This window comes from Oryza brachyantha, chromosome 1 (assembly GCF_000231095.2).
Source record: "Oryza brachyantha chromosome 1, ObraRS2, whole genome shotgun sequence".
NCBI lineage: Eukaryota > Viridiplantae > Streptophyta > Magnoliopsida > Poales > Poaceae > Oryza > Oryza brachyantha.
This window is the reverse complement of record NC_023163.2, coordinates 13,001,323-13,021,065: the sequence shown is the minus strand read 5'-3', so window position 1 is coordinate 13,021,065 and position 19,743 is coordinate 13,001,323. Positions and strand designations below refer to the sequence as shown.

The window sequence follows — 19,743 nt, the reverse complement described above, 5'->3', positions numbered from 1 at the left end:
CTATTTTATATTTTTTTTAACAATTAGTAATTAATTAATCATGGACTAATTTATTACTACGTTTTCCGCGCCGGATAACTAACCCCCTTCCCCACTTCTACCGAACGGTGCCTAGGTAAAAACCAATCACTAAGATATAGAACCCACCCACACACGCACACGTGAAAGATGGAGTGTGATGCACCTCTTGGTATATGTTAAAAGAAGAAGGGATATGTCACTTTATGTGGTATATCTTTGAATATTTTATAATATCGGATGTTTGCTTGAGCTAATCCCTAATTTGTGTGCTTCAACGACTATACAATTTGAGTAATATACATATGTTAGGCCATAATATGTGAGATGGCCAAATGGGTGTAACTTAATTAGTTTACATATCTTGCAAATTTCTCAAATGACTTACTTTTGTAGTCATCCGCAACCTAGAAAGATGGTTCGATGGGCTCAAGGTGTGACATGAATATCAGAAGGATATTTAAGGCTGATAAGCAATCCAAGATTTCTTTGAGAAGACGACATGTCCAGCTAGGTGTTTTCATGGAGATCCTATAGAAGCAATTAGTTGAAGAGAAGGATGGCCTCACCGAGACCGACAACAACTCATGGGTATGACATGCCAGACTATCACACAACCTACTAGGGATTCCACGGCTGATGACACAGTGGTGATGCCAGATGAAGAACGAGCTTGGCACATATGTTGAATTGATACATGACATTCAATATATACCTAACAATGACACGAAGGTGAAAAAATAGGCCTAACAAGTAAAACTCTACTCTATGATGGAGGATGAGTTGTATGCATGCACAATGGAGTACTCATGAAGTGCTTTAGATGGGTAGACGAGATGTTGTTGCTCAAAGAGACATCCACAGGGGATATGTGGAGCACACACCGTGGGATGCACATTGGTCAGGCAAGGTGAAGAGTCTTCTACATTGAGGTAACCAATTCCTGCTCCTATATTTGTGAGAAGAAGGCATGTTGATCACAATGTACTTGTCCTGCTTGCCATCATGGAGACAAATGTCACACTATCTGGTCAGACAAGTTTTATCCATAAAATGAATTTATAGAAGTAATGGAACAAAACAAGAAAGTGGTGAACCCTAAGATAGGTTTCACATAGGTGTGTGAAGACACGAAGGAAGTAAACATAATTAGGGTTGAGGTGGAGGAAACAAATGCTAGAGGTAAGATGAAGGAATCCGACATACATGAAAGACGTAAAACAATTATTTTACCAAGATAAGGTTATGAATCCATACCTCCCATGCCATGCCCTTGGGTACTAGTGCCCGAGATGGTTGTCCTCTTGGTGCATCTGATTCAAACATGTTCATGTTTGTGATGGTGGGCTTGAAGTCCATGACGATGGAAAGGAGGTTCGAGGAGATCACCTCTAAGGTTTCTTGGGGCATCATAAGATGGGAAGAACTTGCTGAAACATGGTAGATGGTGGAAAATATGAAAAGATCCTTTGAGGAGATTTTATTTATAGATCCCAATGGTTTGCATTCTAGATAAAATGGGGGAGGGGGGGAGGGGGTAGGAATCTTGGTGTCTATAATGCCTCGTGGATAACTGTTAGATTTCTAAACTATATCCAAATATCCTTGACTGAATATATATTTTAGAAATAAAAAACATAGTCAGCAATATCGATAACTACTTGGTGGTCGATAAGGTGATATGCTTTTGACTACGGTGATGTCGTTTGAATAGAGTTCGGGGGCTATTATTAGAGTATTGGGTATGATGTATCTTACGATCATGGAAACTGGCACTTAGAATATGACATAATTAAGATCATACTGAAAATAATCGTCGGATATGGATAGGAATATTGATAAGGATATAAGGTATCCTAGATAAGAAAGGTTATTCATAACACGATCCGGATATGGACAAATTTGTCATGCTAGGAGGGAAGGGTGTTCTGAGTTCAATTGGGAGAAGAGGACAACCCATGGTAGAAATATTAAGGCTTCTAGGAGGGGAGGACATCAAATCGAGATTTACACAATCCAAACCACATCAAGCTAGTCTCTAGGAAGATATAGCGTCCATCCACCAACTACATACACCAATTACATATTCTAGCTTATAAATGAGATTAGTTGATTGGTTAGGTAGATACTTCCCAAATATTGTACTTTCTATGATCTTATCATCAGTATACATTTTAATGCTTCTTTTTTTACACACTATCTCAAATCGCCTGAACTAGGATCTAACTATTTGTCAAAGTCCTTTTATTTCCGTGCTTTGTGTTTGATGTTGCTTCCATGCTCGTGGAATTTAAATGGAAAATATGGAGGCTGGAAAAAGGGTATACACACGTAACACACCTTTGCTGCGGTGGCGTACTTTGTCTCTCTACATTGTTAACCCACGTGGACGAGAAATCAACAAACAACTGGAATCATGAATCTAGCGGAAGGCCTCGCTTAGTTCAACTAACCCATGGGACACCAATTAATTAATGTTTAGTCTACGTTAGTTAGTGACTAAGATTAAATACCACGCTTGGGTTAACGGAATTAAAACTTGTTTATTGGAGAGCTGTGGTGCATGATTTTGATAGTTGCTCTCATGACAATTAAGGACCGGTTCACGGGAAACCCTGAAAGAACTATAGTACTAACCACAAGCCAGAATGGACAATGATAAGGCTTGTGGTATAGCTTCGCTCTGTCAGATATACCCATGCAAGGATGAGTGTGATGGAGTATGGATGGGTCCTGCGATAACCTATGCTATTTTCGGATTCGCCTAGGTACAAGAGGGGGCTTCCTACCTTGATCCAAGGTAGAGGCGAAACCTGAAGTGTGGTATGATTGGATAAGAGGGTTATGTTAGGTTCTATCATGATTCCCTTTCGATATGTCATGGTGGCACGTCGATGCATGGTAATGTGTTTTGGGGCCATGTCTTGTGGGTACAGTAGTACACCTCTGATCAGACTAAAACTATTTAAATAGCTACTTGGAACTTGTGTAGTTTGGATGGTGGGTTGGGCCTGTCGCAATGTGTGTAACGTTGGACAGTGGATGACACAACCATTTATTCTACTCTTACTGTTTATTTATTTACTTTTATTATCAAATACTTGTCGCTTTATGCAAAATAGCCCTTAGCCTCACCTTGGTCTCAATTGCATTTATTTTTCCTCCTATTTTGGGTGACTTGTTGAGTATCGTGGTTAGTATACAACCTTGCTCAATTTTCCCGCCAGAGTTGGAGTTTGAGTCAGATTGAGGCAATTCGCAGGAGTAGGCTTTATCCCTTCGTCAAGGCTGCCTATGGCTTGGAGTTGACGCTACGCAAGCTCAAGTTTAGCTAGTCATTTTTTTCGCTGCATTTGCAAGACTATTTTAGTTGTTTGTAAGATGTGGAACTGTATGTCAACTTTGTTATCTGTACCCTAGCTGATTCTAAACGAGGATTTAATGCACATTTAGCTTAAAAATTCTGGTTTGGAATTTCTGAGCATGACACCTTCCCTCCCCCATAGCTCTCATCCCCAATCCAGGCGGCAACCCCTATATCCGATGCCAACCCACCGCCCTCTTCCATCCCCATGGCACCGGTGCCTCACCGCCCGCCTATCTCCGCTACCACCATCGATCTTCCATTACCCCGGCCATACCTTTAAAACCACCGACATTGTCCCCTACCCCTACCACCGCCTCCAATCCCGAAACCTTAATCTGTAGGTGTCTACCAAAATTTAGAGTTGGTCATCGCTGTCGCCGGTTAGTCATTGTTGCTTTCTTCTATCTCCTTTGCTTCTCCATGATTTGGTCAATGGTTAGGTTAATTGATGGTTAGGTTAATTGATTGATGGGTTCATAAATTTTGATTGATCGGTCAATAGCAAAACTATTTTAAATATTAGATATATTCCGTTAAAAATATTCTAGTGGGTAATACAATCTGCCGCCCAGGCCCAAGCCTAATATCACATCAACTATCTACAGCCCAGGCAACGCGGAACCTAAGGAAAAAATAAAGGAAAAAGTCCACACAGGTCCCTAAACTTAAAGCATGGTTTGTTTTTCATCCCTTAGTACTAGAAATGTGTACTCATAAACTTACAAAAAAAACGTTCACAAAAGGTCCCTTCGCAGTATTGGTCTATTTTTTGACCGATTTCGCTAACGTGGCGTGGTGTTTGGTGGGTTCTACGTATCATGTTTTTTTTTTTTACTCTCCCCTCTCTCTCTTCTTCCTCACTTCCCTGTTTCTCTAGAGCGCTGCCGGCGGTAGTGGGGGCGAGCGACCGCAGGCGCGGGCGGCGGTGGCGAGCGCGTGCAGCGTGCCGTGGTGGCAAGCGGCATTAGGCGCGGCCGAGCAGCGTGGAGCGGCCGACGCGGGCGAGCGCGTGCAGCGTGCACCGGGTGTTCGTCGGGAGCACGTCCCCTCCTCGCCTGCCTCCACGCCTCCGCCTCCGCCACTGACCGCCTCGCCGTCGCCTGCGTCAAGCACGAGTACGCGTCCGTCGAGCCCACCAAGATGGACGGCGCCATCCAGACCATCTACCCGCGTAAGAACTCATGGTGCTCTACAACTGCGGCCATCCCAAGAATGTCGCCGCGCTCACTCCGGACACCGTCAGCACCCAGACCAGCGCCTTCCTCCACCGCTTCTCTTGGCTCGATGACGACGAGATCGGTGAGATCCCCTTCGCCTGGAACTTCCTCGTCTGCCACAACAAGGTCGACCCGTCCACCCAGCCCAAGGCCATCCACTACTCCTCCGGCGGGCCATGGTTCGAGAGGTACAAGAACTGTGACTTCACCGAGCTCTGGATCAAGGAGGCCGAGGAGCTCAAGGCCGACAAGGAGAAGGAGAAACAACAGCAGCTCATCAAGGCCAACGGCGGCGGCGAGGAGGAGAAGAAGAAAGAGGGGAATTTGTCGCTCGCCACCACTGCACGCTGCGCGCGCTCGCCACCGTCGCCCGCGCCTACTGCCGCTCGCCCCCACCCCCGCCGCGAGGGGAGAGGAGAGAGTAAAAAAATAAAAAAAATATGATACGTGCGACTCACCGGACGCCATGTCACCGAAACCGGTTAAAAAAATGATCAATAGAGACCTTTTGTGAACGGATTATATGAGTTTAGGGTACACATTTCTAATATTGCGGCTAAGGGATGAAAAACAAACTCGGTGTCAAGTTTAGGGACCTCTAGTAGACTTTTTCCAAAAATAAATCCACGACACAGCCCAACAGCCCGGCCTGGTCCACCACTTTCTGCAGCCTCACTCCAACGCCGTAGATCTTTTTCTCGGGGAGGAGAAACCCGTTTACAGTTGCGCCGCCGCTTGCTCGTGTCGTGTGGTGGTGACTCGAGTGAGCCTCGGGCCAAGACGAGGTGAAGCGGCGCAACCGCGCAAGCAAGCGAACACGGCGACACACCGCGAACGAGCTACTCCTAGATAATTATCGTCGTCGTCTATCCGCCTCCCGATTTGCCCAGCCTCGCAGGTGTGTGTAAGCAGCGAGGGCGACCGACCATGGGGAGCGCGGGGGCGCTGCTCTCGCACTCGCCGCCGGGGCTCGGCGGGGTCCCGCTCCGCCGCCGCCACCACCTCCTCCGCTGCGTGCCGCTCCTCCCCTCCGCGGCGCCCGAGCCCCTCCGCCGCCGCCGCCACGGGCGGCACCTTCGCTGCTCCGCCGTCGACGGGGGAGCCGGCCGGGAGACGGAGCGTTCCTCGCCGCCGCCGGCGCCTCGGAGGGAGGAGTCGCCGTCGGGCAGCCTCGGCGCCGCCCTCGAGGACCCGTCTCCTCCTCAATCTGGTGTGTCCCTTCTCCTTCTCGCTTTGTGTCACGTTCGCTCTCGTTATGTGCCGATGGTAGCTCACGTCTGGCGTTGCGTCACTAGCGAGCCATTTCCTTGGCTGCAAGTGTGTTGCGATTGAATGGGGGAACTGGACTCAGCTGGTTGCTAAAATGTAAGAAAATAATGCTTCAAAGAGAAGAATGAAGAAATAACTGTAGAACATCAGGCATCCTAGTGCAATCATAAGTAGGTATTCCCTCCCTTTTATGTTATGTCATTTTGGGTTTTATTCTAAGTCAAACCTCCTCTTCAAATTTGACCAAATTTATACAAAAATATACTAACATTCACAACACCAAATTAGTTCCATTAGGAATATAATTTTATTTCATATTTATTTTTTGTTGGAAATGTTCCTATATTATTCTATAAACTTGGCCAAATTTAAAGACCCCAAAGTGACTTATAATATGAAACAATCAATGCAATGAAATTGTAGATTAGGAATATAGTTTTGCATAGTACTGCCAACTACAAATTTAATTAGTCGCTTAACATGCAATAGACGCTGACTTGGCTCACTTGCTATTATTTTAGCTTTCATTGATTCACTAAAGTTTGACATGTTCGTGAAATCTTGTTCGGGTATATTGAGTAGCTAAAATTCATGATCCTATCCACCTGAGGCTTATGTATCATTACCCCACGCCTGGAAGACAAAAAGACTTTCTAGAGTGCAAACCCCTAGCTGGATGGTGATAAGATGCATGTGATGCTATTTACCTGGTCAAGGGCAGCCATAAGATGTTAAGTCTATTGGGCAGTATATGTCTAACTTTTTTAAATTTGTAGATATGCTCTCTTAATATGTAATTCATACAAGTGGGGTCCAAATCTACTTGCTTTTCTTCTTAGCCCATCTTTGTGATCACCCATTACATATTTATATTTGTATAATCACCTCTTATTTAGTTTCAGGGTTTCAACTTTTTATAAAACCATTGATGATATATGATCCATTTATTGTTTTATTGCCTGCACTTTGATGGCTACTAATTTCAAATAGTCATGATAACCTTGAGTTGTCACAGTCTTGCCATTATATCGACATTTGGTAAATGCAGGCTTTTCATGTTGGAATGCATAACCCATATATTGAATAGCGATGCTATATTGGAATGGCCATTTAGCTTCTAGTGTTAAACAAACTGAGAGGTGGCGTGTTGCTACAGACGCAAAGAATGTTACGATGTATATCCAACTTTCTTGCACATACATTCACAAATGGAATTCAAAATTTCAATAAATTTAATAATAACAATTTAAACAATGAAATTAATTATGCACACATAATTATCATTTAGATATCACTGTTGACCACTATTCATATGTCATAAATAATATCTGTAATTCTGGAGTTTTTTATAAACTTTGCATCCAATCTGCAAGCCACAAGTAACAATGCCAAAAGCCACAGGGTATAACCATACACAAATGATCTTAGATATTCAGAGTCTCATGAGTTTATGCTTTCAAACATATACAGACGATTTTTTGAGTCAGATGAAACCCATTTTAGGGGTAAATGAAACAACTGGAGAAGTGAAATGAATGAAACTTAATACAGTTTCAAATTTATTGTGGTTAAAAAATTAATCTTTATTTTCTAGAAGCATTAGAGAAAAATCGATATCATTGCATTGTACTGGCCACAACTATTGTATTTTTCCGGTGATAAATACTACTACCTCCATTCCAAAATATAAGCACTTCCAGGTTATTTAGCATAGACTAAGTAGATGTTAAAAGATTCCCTTTTAGTCATGTCAGTGGTCAATTTTTGAATTTTGAATTAATTAGATTCCTTTCTAAGCATCTAATTGGCTCTGGATTCGTTGTAATGATTAAAATCATAGGAATCATTGAAGAAATGATTATATTGTGGTATAAAATTTGAATCCTAGAAATGGTTATATTTTTGGGACAAAGGGAGTACTTTTTATCTATTGTATAAAATGCCCTTTATCAGTGTTACGCTCTCTTCATTTTGTATTATAAGATGTTTTGGCCTTAACTATATTTATTCATGGATCAATGTATATGTTTTATATATGTGTCTATATTGTTAGTATCCATATAAATCTAGGAAGGGCCAAACATCTTATAATGTGAAATGGAGGTAATAAGTTGGTGGAGTTTCTTTCTAGAGTATTTGACAACTCAAATTTAACTTGTGCAGTCCAAAATGGAACTTTTGGAGGTATCACAGAGGAGGAAGAACAGAGTAGTCTGTACAATTTTCTTTATCCAAGCAAAGAACTACTTCCTGATGATAAGGAGATGAGTATATTTGATCATCTAGAGGAACTTCGTGACAGGATATTTGTCTCAGTATTGGCTGTTGGTGCTGCGATACTTGCTTGTTTTGCATACTCCAAAGATCTTATTAGGATTCTGGAAGCACCGGTTAGTGTTCAGGGTGTTCGGTTTCTGCAGCTCTCTCCTGGAGAATTTTTCTTTACGACATTGAAGGTAAAAAAACTCTTAACAATCTAAAAGAACATACTCGAAATTTCACATTTACTTTGTAAGTTTGTCATATGTTATACGGTGATAAACATCTGAGCTGTCTCTCTTGACATATGTTACAATAGCAACTCTTATGGAACCAAACTTGATGCTTGAGTAAATTTTGCAGAACTATAGATGCTTTGTTAAAACTAGCACAAAACTATAGATTTAAGCCAATATCATAACAAAACTACAAACTTAAGGCATGGTAATAAAAATCTAAACAGATTTGGATTTAATTTTATGACACTTTGGGTCAAATTTGTAGTTTTGTGATAAGCAAGGCTTAAATCGTAATTTTGTCATGCTATTGTCAAAATATATGTAGCTTTGTGAAATTTGCTGTTTCTTATTGAATTTTTCGATTGCACTCTGAAGTAGCACATGCACTGGTTAGTCTGGGGATACAAAGACGCTTGTGGTGCAAGCGTATGAACTATATCGTGGCTATCAAATTGTTATAGGACTGGCCATTGTCTCGAAGCTTAAAACATAAGTTGACAGGTGTGATCCTTTTTTTGCCTCCCATTCAATCACAACGCAAATATACAGGTAGCTGCATTTGCCGATGCCTAGTAATAGCATGCACCATTGGGCTATCAGGTTGTTGAAGCTAGTGCAGAGAAGTTTCTCACTTCTGTGTGCTGTGAGCAATAAGATTGGTGCAGAAAGATGTTTTTATAATTTCTACACTTGGCTTGGATCACATTCACAAAACAACAAACTGATGCACACTGCCACACTGTTGTCTATAAACTGTTCTGGAGATCATTGAAGTTTATATTCATTGTTTTTTAATTGGTCGTCTTGTGTACTAGATGTTAATGATGCCTACACCTTGTCATGAGACAATTAAGCAATTTAACTCTTCCTGACACTGTTATTTTCAATGATGTGCAGGTCTCCGGTTATTGTGGCCTTCTACTTGGGAGTCCTGTTATCTTGTATGAGATAATAGCGTTTGTTCTTCCAGGTTTAACAAGGGATGAGCGTAGATTCCTTGGGCCTATTGTGTTGGGCTCTTCTGTGCTATTCTACCTTGGCATTTTCTTCTCCTACACAGTTCTTGCTCCTGCAGCATTGAACTTCTTCGTGAACTATGCAGAAGGGGCAGTGGAATCATTATGGTCAATTGATCAGTATTTTGAGTTTGTGCTTGTACTTTTATTCAGCACTGGATTATCTTTTCAGGTAAGCACATTGGCCCTATATGTTTGTTTTTTAAACTGGGTATCAAGGTTAATTTTTGTCATGTGATCATCTCTTTCAACTCCCTACTTGAGCATAACCGAATTGGAGTGAAATTAACCATTGGGACATAAGATGATCTGTGTCATCTGCATAGACATTAGTCCTATAGCCATAGTTTTCTATCCCTCTACTTTTTAGTGGTATAGCACATGCTTCACTGAAGAAGGAATACCTACTATACTGTGTGGCCCTTGGATGTAAGAAGGATTTAAAATTAATAAGTTCTCTATGACATTTATGCAGACAGTTAATCTTTTATACAACAAGTATGACTCTGTACATGTACAAAATTAATAAGTTCTCTACGACATTTGTGCAGACAGTTAATTTCTTGTCAACTTTCTTTTTACTTCAAATCATTATTGTTAAATGGATGTTTGATTGAATGTAACCCATTATCTAAAAAATCCTGAATGTAACCATTACTTTTCTCTCCGCCCAGTTCCTGATACAAGAGCTATATGGTAATTTTTCTGTGGTAACTATTACACTCCTGACTTTTGAACTGGTTAAGAGGTATTGCCAATGAGACCTTGTCCGAAGATTGTAGTCCAGATTCTCATAGTACAATGATTTAATGGGTGGTTATAGATTTTCAATCTCCATCTTGAAGCTGAGTCTGTGTCTTATCATAAAAATATAGAGAATAACTAACTTGATAATAGGATTATTATGCGATCTGATGTTCATTTGGGTGCTTCTGCTCAACCGTGATTGTAGTGGTAAGGCAAATCAATGTGGTAAATTCAAAGCAACTAGGCAACTACATTTGATGGACAAGGTTACAGGACATATTGTCATGCTGATTTTGTGCGATCTACTCTGTTGCTAATTGGAGCTGGCACCTATATGTGCGAATAAATCATTATTTGATCTAATTGTTTCAATGCTCATTGATTTATTGTCATCTGGTGCTAATGTGTAAACCGCTGTTGATGTTAGTGATCCGAATTATCAAAATCTTGTTTACTGCCGAAGATAAAGAGAACTTAGCTATTACTGTAGCCAGAACACCTCACTAGAATGAACATATCCTCTTTTAAAGCAGAATGAACATATCTTGTGTATTTACAGTTTCCATGCTATTCTTTTCCAGGTCCCTGTTATCCAGCTACTGCTGGGTCAAGTCGGATTGGTTTCTAGCGACCAAATGCTTTCCATCTGGAGATATGTTGTTGTTGGCGCCGTAGTTGCAGCTGCAGTGCTCACACCATCGACGGATCCGTTGACTCAGATGCTCTTAGCTGGTCCGCTGCTTGGTCTTTACTTGGGTGGTGCTTGGATGGTCAAGCTAACTGGTCGATAATTGTTACTACCGTACTAGTGTTTCGGTGGTCGAATATTGAGCGACTATTAGCATTATAGTCATGGCGGTGGTTCTTGACAAATTGCAGTCTCCATTGTAACATAGTTTGTATAAAATTAAGTCACTCCCTTTGCTCATAAAAAAAAAATTCTCATATTGGTTTTGCCTATTCCTTTTGCTCTCCATGCTCCTGAATCCTGAACCCTATGACGAAGAGCTTGAAGTTGTTACTTGTCCGTCCTCTCACGAAGAGCTTGAAGTTGTTGTAAGCCTTCGGATTAATCAATAGTTGAAGGTGCCTCGCTTCGGATTCATTCTCCCGATTACTTCTACTCTTCGGATGGCAGGTGAAAGATGCAAATTTTGTAAAAAGAATTTGCAGTCAAGCTATCTTAATCTTGTTAAGTGGAATAGTTTGACCGAGTGCTATATGTTAGAGAACTAGAACTAGTATGTATAACGGTTAACTCGGTTATATTGTTAACCGAAACCGGATAGAAGCCGACAGAGAGTAAAAAAAAACCCTGGAATAATTAACTTTTTTTTGCTACTCTTATTTAGTCATAATATATTTGGCACTGAACCCATATGTCATAGACACATAAAAATCAACATAAACAACGCGTGATAAATTTGTTATTATCTAATTAAAGGAAAGTGCGCAAGTAAAACCCTACCTTCACCTATTCCCCACCGGCCACCCCAGGCGCGATTTGGCCGCAGCCGTCGTTCTCGTTCATCAAACATCTTGGCGGCTGCGTTCGAATGGGCATGTTTGACGTAAACTGTTTCTCGTTTTTCGTTAGCACGTTTTTTAAACTATTAAATAATATATTTCGTGTAAAAAAATTTCAATATAGATTCTAAAGATTAAATAACTTCATTTATCAAATTTTTAATAAGTAATACTTAATTAATCATGTGCTAATTAAGTTTATCGTTTTCTGTGCTGCTAATTAGCTTTTGCGACATACTACGTCGAACGCAGCCGTCGTTTGTGCCGTCGGCGCTCGCATCGGCGGCACCGCGCTTGCTGTCCGTGCATAGCGCTCTTCCCTCGGTTTACACTGCTAGCCTGCCACACCCACGTGATGTCTCGTGGTCATTGAGGGGTTGAGAGCCACCGCCGTCGCAACCGCACCGTATCTCTCCCGAGGCCGACGTCGGCGCCGCTGACGGTCGCATCTCACCGAGTCCGAAGTGGCGGCCGCAGCCCGCCGCAGGTGCTGTGCCCTTGTCTCACGCAGTTGCTGTCACGTCCAGAAATTTACACCAAATTTCTGAACAATAGCATGCATTAAATCTCGGTCTAGGAATCCGCCCGATTATACACTATGACAAATAATACACAGTTCCACGACTTAAAAAAAATAAAAACAATTATCTATCGAAATACAGCGAAAAAAGGAAAACCAAGCTAAAACCATCAAATCTTCAGCTTCAGCTGGCGATGACGGCTCCACACCACAGACATTCTCGACGGCGGACTGAACATCACTTCAATCTTGGGAACAACCTTCTAACTTCTGACTCAAGTTCTGGCACTTGCTCTGGTGGAGGAAAAATTAAGCAAGACTGAATACAAACCACCGTACTCAACAAGTAACACCCACAAGAGGAAAGAATAATGAATGCAATAGGGTAACAAGGATAGGCTAAGATAAACTTGCACAAAAGCTACATTAATTTAGCAAAACAGTAGATAAAATAGACTGAAATAAAAGTAAAGTAAACATTTAAAATAATCATCCACTGTTCAACGTTACACCACGTTGCAACAGGCACAAACCACTGTCCAGCGTTACACCACACTGCAACAGGGTCAACCCTCTGTCCAACGTTAAACCACGTTGCGACAGACCTAAACCACTGCCAACATTACACCACGTTGCGCAGGGTCAAACCAGTTCCAATATTGATCAGATTATTAATGGTTCAACTAATCCCAGTGAATCTGTTAGTTCGCCCAATAACCACGGGCACGACTATTCGAATAGTTTTTACTCTGCAGAGGTGTACAACTTTACCCACAAGACATGGCTCCCAAGCATGTTACCATGCCCCAACGTATCACCACGATACCTCAGTACGGAAACCATGATAAGACCTTTCACCTAACCCTCCCTAGACAATCGCACCGCACTTCAGGTTTCACCCTCTCCTTCACACCAAGTCGGACAGTCCCCTCTTATGCCTTGGCGAATCCGAAAGCAGCAGAGGCTTTCGTTATACCACGATTGCCCGTCCATACTCCATCACGCTCACCCTTGCCTTGGTACGTCGAATAGGGACAAGCTAGATTACGAGTCTCACCGTTGCTCATTCTGGCTTGTGGTTAGTACGTGTAAGACTTTCAGGGTTTCCTGAGAACCGGTCCTTAATTGCCATGGGAACGACTCTCAAAACCATGCACCCACAGCCCACCATAAGCAATATAGTTGTTATTAATCCACATCGGGAAATTAATAATGATTACAACCATTAAAGGTCTATTAAAGTTTAATCAATAATCAAATAATAATTGGTGAGCTAGTTGAACTAAGCATGGCTAAGCATTGACTAACCCTAATTCTAGTCAAATTAACCCTGGGATGACAATAATAATGAGTGGAAATCAACGGATATATTGATAATTGCCCAATGGATAAATAAAGTAAATAGATTTGCATAAAACAATACATGTTTGAATGTAAAGCGAGGAATTTTATAAACATCGGGTCAATATGTTCAAAGAAGGGTGCCACTTGCCTTGCTTAGACCCACGAGGAACTTCGGCGACGACTTCGAGAACGAACGGCGCTGCGACGGGGTCAAACCCTACGACAAACAAGGCAAAACAAGCAAAACATGCTATAAAGCTACTGAAACAGAGAAAGAAACTATTTTTAATGGATTCTTGGCATTTTTCTAGATTTAATGAAACTTAAATGGACCTAAACGGAGACTAGATGAATTAGCTATGAATTTTAGAAGTTTTCTGGGTTTTTAAACTAAACAGGAAACCTTATTGAATTATTGCACAATTATTGGAGGCGATGACGTCAGCACCGAGGAGAGAGGATGTCGGCTGACAGTTGGGACCCACTGGTCAGTGACAGAGAGAGAAGTGGAGGGGATGACACATGGGCCCGGGGAGGAGAGGAGAGAGAGAAGGGAGGGGTGGCTGACGGGTGGACCCCGTTGGGAAGGGGAGAGAGGGGAGGGTGTCCGGCTACCATGTGAGCCCCACTAGCCGGCCACACAGAACAGAGAGGAGGGGGAGGACGGCTTCGGCCGGGCGGTGGCGTCCGGCGTGGAAGGCGGTGGAGGGCGGTGTTGGTCGAGTGGCGCGACGGCGGACAACCGGCGTGGGCGCAGCGACGGCGACACGGCTACGCGGCAGCCAAGGGGAAGAGCGGTGGTGGCCGAAGTGCGTCGGCTAGCGGCGGTGGCGGCGACAGCTTGTATGCACGGAGGCGGCGAGAGGAGAAAAGGGAGTGGACGGGAAAGGGGTGGCAGTGTCGGCGGCGCGATGGCACGACGTCGGGCGGCACGGCGCGACGCGACGGCGGGCGACATGGCGCAACGGCGAGCGCCGAGGGAGAGAGGAAGGGGAGAGGAGCTCATCGGGCAGACAATGACAACGGTGACGACGACGCGGAGCGGCGTCGACCCGAGGGCGGCGCGGTGGCGCGGGAAGGCGAGGGGGAGAGGGGAGGGGAGATGGGATGCGGCGTTTGGCCGGGGAGGCGGCGACGGCGCATCGCGGCGACGGGCGGCGGCGATGACCGGCGACCGACAGCGGCGAAGGAGAGCGGCGCACGGTGAACGCTAGCGGTGGGAACGACGACGGCCAGGGCGGCGGCGACCGAACGCGATGCACGGCGATGACGTCGGGCGGCGACCCGGCGGCGGCGGTGCGTGGCCCCCGGTGCTTGCCGACGGCACGGGGAGGTCGGCGACGACGGCGAAGAGGAAAGAAAGAGGGAGAGAGGAGAGGAGTTTCTCACCGGCGCCGGCGAAGACGGGGGCGCGTCGGCGAGGCGCGGGCACACCCGGTGACGACCGGTGGTGAGCGAGGGCGACGGCGGCACGCGAGATCGATCGACGGCGTGGTTCCGACGGCGGCAAAGCGCGGCGGTGAGAGGCGAGCTCGAGAGGGAGCGAAGGGGGCGACGGCACGACCGAGGGAGGAATTTTATAAGTGGCGGCTACCGCGCAGGGCGGGGAGGTGGTTGGCGGCGGGCACGGGAAAGGGGGCGACGCCGGGAGAAGCGGGGCGGTGGCTACACCGGGCGACGGATTTGGTGGCGACTGGGGAAAGCGGAGTGGTGGTTGCGCCGGCGTGAGGGAGCGAGGTGGCGGCGCACGGCGAGGCGTGGCAGCGGCGCAGCGCGATGGCTGGCAGAGGAGGCTGGACGGACGCAGCACGGCGGCGCGACCGCGAGGGCGACGCGGCGACAGGCGACGCATCGTGGGCACTCGGCTCGTGCCGCGGCGGTGAGGGGTGAAGGCAGAGGAGGACGGCGGCGCGCGGTGCAAGCGTGACGTGGCAAGGGTGAGGCAGCGAGGCAGCGGCCGACGACAACGACGGCGAGGCGGCGGTTGGTGGCTCGGCGCGGCGTCTCGACGCGAGGGAGAGGCGGGCGCCGGAGGATGAAGATGCCTCCGAAGACGGCGGGGTCGCGTCGGCGACGGGGTTGCGCGGCTCGGAGCGGCGACGAGCGGCGGGATCGGGTGGCGGCGGAGGACGTCGGCCGACGGCGGGCGGCGGGGCGCACTCGCGGTGGCACGAAGAAACAGAGGAAGGGAGGAGAGTGGGCTCACCGACGGACGACGGCGGTGAGGGCGCGAGGATGACGACGCTCGGGCGGCGATCGGTGTCCGGTGGTGCGAGGGACAGCGGCGCACGGGCGATGAGAGCGGCGCACCGTGGCAGCGATCGGCGACATCTCGAGGCGGCTTTGGTCCGGGCAGGGAAGGAGGTGGCAAGGTGGAGACGAGCACGACGCGACGGCGCGACGGAGACGCAGCGCACGCGCGGGTGCGGCTAGGCGAGCGTGACTGAGCGGGAGGCAGAGCGCGGCGCGACACTGCTAGAGACAGTGCTAGCGCGGGCGAGAGAGGTGGCGAAGCGCGGGGAGGTCTAGGAAGCAGCGGCCGGCGGCGAGGCGCGACTGGGGCGAGCAACCACGGCGGCACGGTGCGGTGGTGCGAGCGCGACGCGTGCGGGCGTGAGCGCCGGCTGGAGGTGGAAGATGGGGCTGACATGTGGTCCCCATCTGTCAGTGGCTCGGAGGAGGAGAGGGAGGCGAGCCAGACTTGGCGCGAGCGAGGTGGCGTCTGGGCTACGGTGGGCTGGAGAGGAGAGCTGGGCTAACGAGAGCGGAGAGGGGAGGAATTGGGCCGTGGGAGGTGATGGGGACTTCGAGCACGGGTTGGGCCGCAGCTCGTGAAATTGCGAACAGAACATGTACTTGCGAAACAAAACTAAAACATGCGCGAATATAGGTTCGGACGACGAATTAGATCTGAAACGCAAAACCGTGCACTGTTAGCGAAACAACAACGAGAATTAACAACCCGTTAAATCGAGATTTAACGACTCGCTAAACTAGAAACTAAACGACTTTAACGTAAAACCATTCTATATGTACGAAATTAAAGTCCGCACTGTAGATCAATCTCACGTTAGCTAATAGATTAGAAAACCTAAGCAATTACACGGTAGATCAAAAATAGATTGATTCGCATGAGTAAAACGTATGCGAACCTGAGATTTGGTGGAGAGATCGACGATGGATTGCTGTTGTTCCTCGTTGTTCGGCTAGAAAACCTAAACAAATAAACGGTAGATGAATTTAGATGGATTTGCAAGAGTAAAATATATGCGAACCTGAAGATCGGGGGAAGGAAACCAGCGGACGGCTGCACTGCTGCTGGACAGGAGGTGGCAGGAGGTGCACGAGAGAGGGAGACGGGGAAAAGAGGCAAGGGTGTAGGGGGGTATTTATAGGGGGAGCTAGAGATAAATCTATTTACTCATCTCCTATTAAAAAGGAATAGATAAGGTTTCAAGGAGATAAAAATTGGAGTCCTAATTTATTGGAATTGATTTTTTAGGTAGAGATAGAGATAGGGTTGGGTTGTTTGGCCGTGGGGGAGGGAGTTGGGCTGGCTCACGGCATGGAGGAGGAGAGGAGATCGTACCACGGGGGAGGGAGCAGGAGGTGCGACCAGAGAGGAGGAGGAGGATCGCATAGGGAAGAGAGGGCAGGGAGGAGTTCGGTCAAGGAGGAAAAAAGGAAAAGAGAAAAAGAAAAGGGAAAAAGGGAAAAATGGAGAAGGGAAAAAGAAAAGAAAAAGGAATGAGGAAAAAAAAGAAATTGCCTCTAATTTTGCCGATTTTTATTAAGTTGATTTAAGCAAATTTTATTGACTGCAATTCAAATTTAAATCTTGTTAATGATTTAAAATGCTTTTCGGGACATTTTAGAACATTCCGAAAAGGTTCCAATTAATTAAATTAATTTATTACACTGAGTTTTCTCCTTAACTTTAATTAACAAATTATTTTTAATACATTATTTAATTAATTCTTGGCTTGAGTAAAACTCAGGGTGTGACAGTCGCTTCCCCAACATCTCGAAATTTCTTTACGTTTTCTTTTGTGTTTATGATATGCCACTCTATACATGTGACCTCCATAAAATATCACTCTTTACGTGTCCCCTGTTAAAATGCCACCCTCAATCTAACATTCTCAATAAAATATCACTCATGAATATTTTCAGCTGTTTTTCAATTTTTTTATCCAACAGGTATGTGAAATGTCTTTTGTGCCCCTTTCTGTTCTAGAAGAGTCTTTTATCCCTGTGCCATTAAAAAAGGTGACGGTTACCTGTGTGCCACTAAAAAGTTTGTAGGTAGCTCTATGCCATTGTTAACACCGAAATTTGGTAAATTTCCGTATTGGATTCGGATAAAGAAAGGTGCAATCGCCGATAGGGATTTTATCCGGAAGAGATCGAATTCAAAAAGGAATCGTGAAGACCAAGACTTGGCGGCGAAAATTTATCTATTAGTTAGAGTTAGTTAGGATTTTTATTTTATCGCTAAGGTTGTTATTTGTTAGAGTCCGATCAGAACTTATGTGTTAGGAATAGAATCTAAATATGAGTTTGTTATTTCTTTTTATCTATTAGGAGTTGTATGTCGTGTCCAATACGGACTAGGCTCTACCCGAGGATATAAATATGTATGTCCGGGGTCATTGTAAATTATCTAGACATCAATTAGATCAACTTCTTTCGGGGCGCATCGCCACCCTCTGTCCAAGGTTTTCAACTCCGGCAGAACTTGGCACCTGACGCGGGACTGCATCATCTCGATCTCCGGCGGAGGGGTAAGTCCATCGTTCCACCGGGCCATGGTAATCGTATCGGCTAGGTTAGGACTGTCTCGGTTCGGTCTGATCTTCTAATCTAGTCGTGCGATTGCTAGTTATCGTATCAGTTTCAACTTAGATCACTTTCGTGCTTTGAGTTGATCTAGTCGACCACTTTGGGCGATCTATGTGGGTTTGATATTTACCGTTTGACATATTCAATCTATTACTGTTTCGCTTCGGTCCGATCTAGCAGATTGTATTTATCAGATGGTTTATATTAGATCGATGCATTTTGTTCATTGTTTTATCGGAGTACCAGCCGATAAGTTACCAATCATCGGCTTATTGGCTTGATAGCAATCTAGATCTGTTTAGTATCTACCCTGATGTTACTAGGTTTAATCTTGAACTGTCTCGGTTGGGTCCAATCTTTTATAATTATTTTTAGCAATCTGGGCTAGGTATTTAATAGATCTTGGTTGTTTGTCCACCGTCTATAGCCGATGATTTTTGCCAATTTATATGCTTATCATATTTACATCAATAGAGTAGTCGATCGTCTTAATGTGTTATTTCTACACCAATCGGCTTGACTTATTTAGATCGGCAGTTATTTATGTTGCATCAGCTTATAAGAATTATACGCAAACTGGGTTTAGTCGATCGTAACATATGATTCATTGTTTATTCCAAGTGATTCGTCGGTTTATTTATTAGCTTTATCGATCTTCACGTTTCTTGTAACTATATCGTGCTTGACTGCATACTGTCTTGGCTAAGTCCAATCTCTACACGTCTAGTTTGATCTGGTTATAGGGGCTCGTCTGATCGACTAAGATTAATAAGTAACTTAGCATATTACGTTGGTCTAATATTTAATTCCAGTCTATTTTTATTGAGTTTCTAGCCGATCCAAGCTTTTTACAGCCGATCGTTTATCCTATCGGCTAATTATTGCAGCATCAACATCTAATCGACTGGATTATTAGTTACCTATCAGCTCGATAGCCGATTGACTTGTTTTATTTTTCATCTTGTCAGTTGTAGGATCAAACTGACTGGCACGTCCGCACATCTTCTAAGATTTAGGTCATGCACTGGAGCTGTCTAAGATTGACTCTCAGGCCTTCGTGTATGACACGTCAACGTTCACATTTTGACGTCAATAGGCATCGACCCAACTTTCTTTTACCTACGTGTCATTTTGAGTGGATGGAGAGTTAACGGTGTCAAATGGAGGTGTAAAAAGACTATTTTGCCCTTGTTAGTAAATAAATGACAGAAATAAATCTAAAACAGTAAATAAATATGAAAAATCAGTAAAAAATTTAGAAAATAACAGAAATTTTTTTAAAGCAAGAAAATTCGTAATTAAATTATAAAATGTGTAGAAATTCACGAAAATTGGCTCATAAATTCGGAAAATTGTAAAAAATAAAGGAAAATTCGTA

The 19,743-nt window shown here is 44.7% G+C and overlaps 1 protein-coding gene and 1 pseudogene across 1 annotated transcript; both read left to right on the top strand.

The window, feature by feature from the left end:
- The first annotated feature begins 1,285 nt into the window (after window positions 1-1,285).
- Window positions 1,286-5,046, top strand: LOC121054256 (annotated as a pseudogene).
- A 319-nt stretch (window positions 5,047-5,365) lies between these two features.
- Window positions 5,366-11,203, top strand: LOC102709686 (sec-independent protein translocase protein TATC, chloroplastic). The gene is made up of 4 exons (XM_040521251.1): window positions 5,366-5,812; window positions 8,035-8,327; window positions 9,267-9,557; window positions 10,714-11,203. Exons 1-4 carry the CDS (start codon window positions 5,530-5,532, stop codon window positions 10,921-10,923), a joined length of 1,077 nt encoding a protein of 358 aa, XP_040377185.1. The 5' UTR covers window positions 5,366-5,529; the 3' UTR covers window positions 10,924-11,203.
- Window positions 11,204-19,743: the final 8,540 nt, after the last annotated feature.